The sequence below is a fragment of the Procambarus clarkii genome, unplaced genomic scaffold (genome assembly GCF_040958095.1).
Source record: "Procambarus clarkii isolate CNS0578487 unplaced genomic scaffold, FALCON_Pclarkii_2.0 HiC_scaffold_124, whole genome shotgun sequence".
NCBI classification, from domain to species: Eukaryota; Metazoa; Arthropoda; class Malacostraca; order Decapoda; family Cambaridae; genus Procambarus; species Procambarus clarkii.
The window spans coordinates 1992927-1998612 of record NW_027189157.1 but is presented as its reverse complement, the minus strand read 5'-3'; the positions used below and the strand labels follow the sequence as shown (position 1 = coordinate 1998612).

Here is a 5686-nt window from a genome sequence, read left to right as displayed (position 1 = left end):
TAGTGGCTTTACAAGATTGTAAATACTGTACTATTCAATGTATTCTCACAACCCCAATGTACCTACTTGTATATATATAAATAAAATAAAATAAAATATTGTGATGGGTCAGTAGCTAGGGATGGGAAGGCAGGATGCAGTATGCCAAACTGAATTCGTGCGCCCCTTGAGGGACTTGAAGTAGAGGGATAGGGATCACAGGATAAGTATGGGTTGCACAAACTACTGGTAACAGGATGAGTATGGGTTGCACAATTAATTACTACAAAGTGGTTGAGTATGGGGTGCACGTAAATGAAGACTCCCAAGAAGCAAATCAGAGATCAGCCCAAGCTTCATCTTGAGGCAAAGCTCAATGCCTTAAGCCATATTGATGCTCTGTCCACAGAGCATTCTCTCTCTCAAATCATAATAGTACACTAATGGTTCCCTACACCACCCCTCAGGTGCAGCTGCAGCAGGCTTGGGTGACATGATGACTATGGGGTGCACAATAAACTAACACTCACAGAATGAGTATGGGCTGCACAATAAGCTACCTCTCACAAGATTAGTAATAAAGAAACATTAATTTTTTGGGTAGGGTGACTGAAACTCATCCTGGGGTAAAAATGTTTATTTAAATTTATTATAGTTAAATGAATTTAGTAAATTATTCCATATATTGTATTATAAGTGAATTGACACTAAACTATAAATGATACTAATAAGGTTTTAAAAATGAAAAACAGTAAAAATCCTTCATGTAAGATATGGAAGTTGAAAAGTAAATTAACTGTAAACTAAATTATAAACTGTAGACATAATATAAAGTATTATAAGTAAAATACCTATAAACTACCAAATAATGTGTAAGGAACCATTTCTATTGTTTGTCCTTTTTTACCTGTTTCCTCAGGTATTTTAAAATTCCCATTCCGTTGTTACTACACTGTTTTCCTGGTGTAGTTCCCTGTGGTTCAAATTTTACTACTTGTACTTCTTGCTGTTTCTGAAGGATTGCTAATGGTAGCCCTTGTTGCACCGGCGGAACTTTTTGTAAATGTTCCACCTGCGGAACTTTTTGTAATTGTTGAATTTCTTGCACCTGCGGTACTTTTTGGACTTTATGCACCTGCTGCACTTGTAGCTCGTCAGGATTTTTTTCCAGGGCATTATCGCTATCACCTTCTGATCCTAATGTAAGTTTATCTGCATCAAGCTTCCTTGTGCGTGCTGGAAAAAAAAATAAAAATAAAAAATAAAAAATTTTGAAATGGAAGATCCTGTGTAACAAATTTAATCAGTTACTATGATCGAGCCGCAGAAATTTTACAGGAAAGATATGGTTGGGTTGACTGCATCTATCTGGACCTAAAAGAGGCATTCAATAGAATTCCACATAAGAGTTTGTTCTGGAAACTGGAACATATTGGAGGGGTGACAGGTAAGCTTCTAACATGGATTAAAAAATTTCAAACTGATAGAAAAATGAGGGCAGTAATCAGAGGCAATGTATTGGACTGGAGAAATGTCACGAGTGGAGTACCACAGGGTTTAGTTCTGGCATTCATGGATAAATAATAAATAAATTGTTCATGATTTTTTTAGACAAAAGCTAGAATATGCAGCAGTTGTATGGTGCCCATATCTTAAGAAGTACATGTACAAACTTGAAATGATACAAAGACGTCATGGGTGTCATAGGGGCACCAGCACACTGGTTTGCTAAAGGGCCCTTAATGCTGTCGAGACCTTATGGGCCCTTGGACCCATTACGTTAAGACATAGTGCTGTATTGGGCCACACACTTTTTGCCATATACATCAACGACAGAGATGATTGAATTGAAATTATATATATATATATATATATATATATATATATATACATATATATATATATATATATATATATATATACATATATATATATATATATATATATATATATATATATATATATATATATATACATATGTATATATATATATATATACATATGTATATATATATATATATATATGAGAGAAAATAATAGGTGGTGATATATTTATATATTATGTGAACTACTTACACAAAAAGAAGTTAGTGGTGAAGATCTTCTTGTCCTCTTCTTGTATTACGTTGTTTGGTAGGATACCATGCGTCACCCGTGCTGGTCCTTTCTTGTAATAGATAACGATTGATTCATACCCACAGCCACGCAGATATGTTAGCTGAAAAGCAAATAATATTTAAACAATAACACTATCTGGGAAAATGCAACAAAATAAATGTTTGAAGCATAGCTGGGCATGTGCAATAGAACCCATAATAGAATCACAATACCAGAAATAAATATCTTTGATATCCCCAGAGTCAAAGTTATTCTGTGTAAATACTCTATGCAAATAAAGGGACCTTGTCTATGGAACTAACTTGCTAACAAATTTAAAAACTGTCCAACTTCTGCCATTTTAAAAAATAAAACCAAAAAGTACCTAAATTTTTTCTTGATAGTTTCCTAACTAGTGTATTAAACTCGCACTGTATCTTATGAAATCCAATGCCAGAATATATGTGCCTAAACCATACAACTTTTCCATTGTAATCATTGCTATCACCTTATATCATGATTGTTATATTGAATGCATATCTTACTATATTATACCTTGAAATATTCCTCAAATTATGCTACAATTTATATGTTGATAACCCTCAAATTTTACTTTAATGTACATAGTAATCTTTGTGATACTTTCTTACAATGTACCAGCCAATTTTTTCCATTTAAGCTTTAAATTGCCTATTTAAAATTATCTGTTAGATTAAGGACCTGCCCAAAACACTATGTGTGCTAGTGGCTTTACAAGAATGTAAAAACATCAATTCTATGTACTCTCATAATCCCAGTGTGCTATCTTGTATATAAATAAATAAACAAATAGTATGTAAGTACTGTACAGCATTATTCATGTTGATTCTATACCTTATCAAGCAAGTTCAGCATAAGAAGAATACAAATGAATACAACAGATGTAGACAAACTTCAATACCTGATTTTCAATCCTTCGTAGAACCCGGCTTGCTGTATTTCGTTCTAAAGCCTTCTTGCCTTTAAGTAGAAAACGGGCTTCCTCTTCTTTCTTCATTAATTCTCTACTGTTTCGGAAGTCACACTGGCAGAACTTGCAAACATTGCTTCGGACATGCACACATTGTTTGCAGTTTGTGCATCTCCTCAAGAATTTTCCCTGAAGACCTGAAGGAAATAGTTTCTAATAAAATACTTATATTCAAATGACCTATGCTGCAAAAATTATAAGTTAAATTGTTGTTAAAATGTACTACAGTAATTAAATATATTATTTAAATTATGAAATAATCTACATTAACACTAGTGAGAGCAATGTTAAAAATTTTAGGACTGCATCTGGAAATAACTTTAATTTTGGATGTGATTAACCATGCTGTAACTCGTATAACAAAACTGAGAGGAGTTGAATCCAACAGCCTGATTGACCAGGCTGTTAATTTCAAGTGAATACTATATTATTGGAAGAAAAAAAAATTATATATATATATATATATATATATATATATATATATATATATATATATATATATATATATATATATATATATATATATATATATATATATATATATATATATATATATATATATATATATATATATATATATATATATATATATATAATCAATATTGTAACTTTTTTTGTGTAATGACGTTTTCAAATAAAGTTAGATAAATATACACACATACCAAAAGAATAAGGGTGGTAGGAGAAGAAAATATGAAAGTGTTCAGTGAGGATCCACAAGGTCTTCTCTGAGTACTCTTTATTTTCTTCTCCGAGGCTATGGGTCCCTACACTTGCACCAGAGGTGGTACCCCTCATATATATATATATATATATATATATATATATATATATATATATATATATATATATATATATATATATATATGTCGTACCTAGTAGCCCGAACGCACTTCTCAGCCTACTATGCAAGGCCCGATTTGCCTAATAAGCCAAGTTTTTATGAATTAATTGTTTTTCGACTACCTAACCTACCTAAGCTAACCTAACCTAACTTTTTCGGCTACCTAACCTAACCTATAAATATAGGTTAGGTTAGGTTAGGTAGGGTTGGTTAGGTTCGGCCATATATCTACGTTAATTTTAACTCCAATAAAAAAAATTGACCTCATACATAATGAAATGGGTAGCTTTATCATTTCATCAGAAAACAAATTAGAGAAAATATACTGTCAGGAAAACTTGGCTTATTATGCAAATCGGGCCTTGCATAGTAAGCCGAGTACGACGTTCTGGCTACTAGGTACAACATATATATATATATATATATATACATACATACATACATACATACATACATACACACATACATATATATATATATATATATATATATATATATATATGTATGACAGTGTCAGATTCAGTTTACTACAGTTTAGTAATTCCTTACCCTTTGATGTACTAGGTAGATCCATGTTTAGTGAAGTTTTATAGCTGGAGCTGGAAGATCCTGTCGAGATGACTTCTTCAAAGAGAATAGCTTCAACACACATTGTGTCTTGAGTCTACCAGTACTTGGCCTACAGTTACCAGATCTGATTTACAGAAACTAGTGAACTATGGAGATAAGATTGTTAATAATATACTTTTTTTGAGATTCATATGACTTGCAGCTTAAAAACCAATCTTATTTTAAAATAGTACACTAAAGTACATAGCAAATTGCGAAATTCGTAGTTTTTTAACTACTTTAAAGCTAAATTCTCAAGCTTTGAAAATAAGCACAATTTGCTATTTTAAGCGGAATCTGGCAACTCTGATTTAGCATGTAAACATTGACTTGCATTCACAATGTAGTTATTTATTTTTCAACAATTTAAAACGAGTTATGAAAATACATACATTGGTACATTATTGCAAAGGCACTATACTATATATATATATATATAAATTGTTGCAAGTCGAGCAACAAATATTTTACATTGAACAACAAATGAGATTGGAAAAGCAGTATTGCCAAAATAGACCCCAGACACACCCTGTGGGTAGTAATGGACCCCCATACCGACCCTATGAGGGGTAGTGGACCCCATAATAACACTATGGGCGATAGTGGACACTATACAAACACTATGGGCGGTAGTTGACTTCATAGAGACCCTGTGGGCGGTAAGGGACCCCCTATCGACCCTGTGGGCGGCAGTGGACCCCCTATCGATCCTGTGGGCGGCAGTGGACCCCCTACCGACCCTGTGGGCGGCAGTGGACCCCTACCGAACGTGTGGGCGGCAGTGGACCCCCTACCGACCCTCTGGGCGGCAGTGGACCCCCTATCGATCCTGTGGGCGGTAGTGGACCCCCCCCATATCGACCCTGTGGGCGGCAGTGGACCCCCTATCGATCCTGTGGGCGGCAGTGGACCCCCTACCGACCCAGTGGGTGGCAGTGGACCCCCTGCCGACCCTGTGGGCGGTAGTGGACCCCTACCGACCCTGTGGACGGTAGTTGACTTCATAGCGACCCTGTGGGCGGTAGTGGACCCCATACCGACCCTGTGGGTGGCGGTGGACCCCATACCGACTCTGTGGGCGGCAGTGAACCCTATATACTAATCCTGTGGGCGATACTGTACCCTATAGTCATCCTGTGGGGGCAATG

At 35.0% G+C, this 5686-nt stretch overlaps 1 protein-coding gene across 1 annotated transcript; it reads right to left on the bottom strand.

Annotated features, from left to right (window-relative positions):
* Window positions 1-601: 601 nt before the first annotated feature.
* LOC138360842 (uncharacterized) lies at window positions 602-4735 on the bottom strand. The gene is made up of 4 exons (XM_069320354.1): window positions 4479-4735; window positions 3017-3222; window positions 2056-2197; window positions 602-1215 (listed from the first exon to the last, which is right to left on the bottom strand). The coding sequence occupies exons 1-4, from the start codon at window positions 4579-4581 to the stop codon at window positions 866-868; spliced, it is 801 nt and encodes a 266-aa protein (XP_069176455.1). The 5' UTR covers window positions 4582-4735; the 3' UTR covers window positions 602-865.
* Between the last annotated feature and the right edge of the window lie 951 nt (window positions 4736-5686).

Coding starts and splice junctions, on each gene's coding strand:
- LOC138360842 (XM_069320354.1), bottom strand. CDS start 4,581: ATGTGTGTTGAAGCTATTCTCTTTGAAGAAGTCATCTCGACAGGATCT. Junction 2,198..3,016: donor TACGAAGGATTGAAAATCAG/GTATTGAAGTTT, acceptor TTTGCTTTTCAG/CTAACATATCTGCGTGGCTG. Junction 1,216..2,055: donor CACCACTAACTTCTTTTTGT/GTAAGTAGTTCA, acceptor TTTTTTTTCCAG/CACGCACAAGGAAGCTTGAT.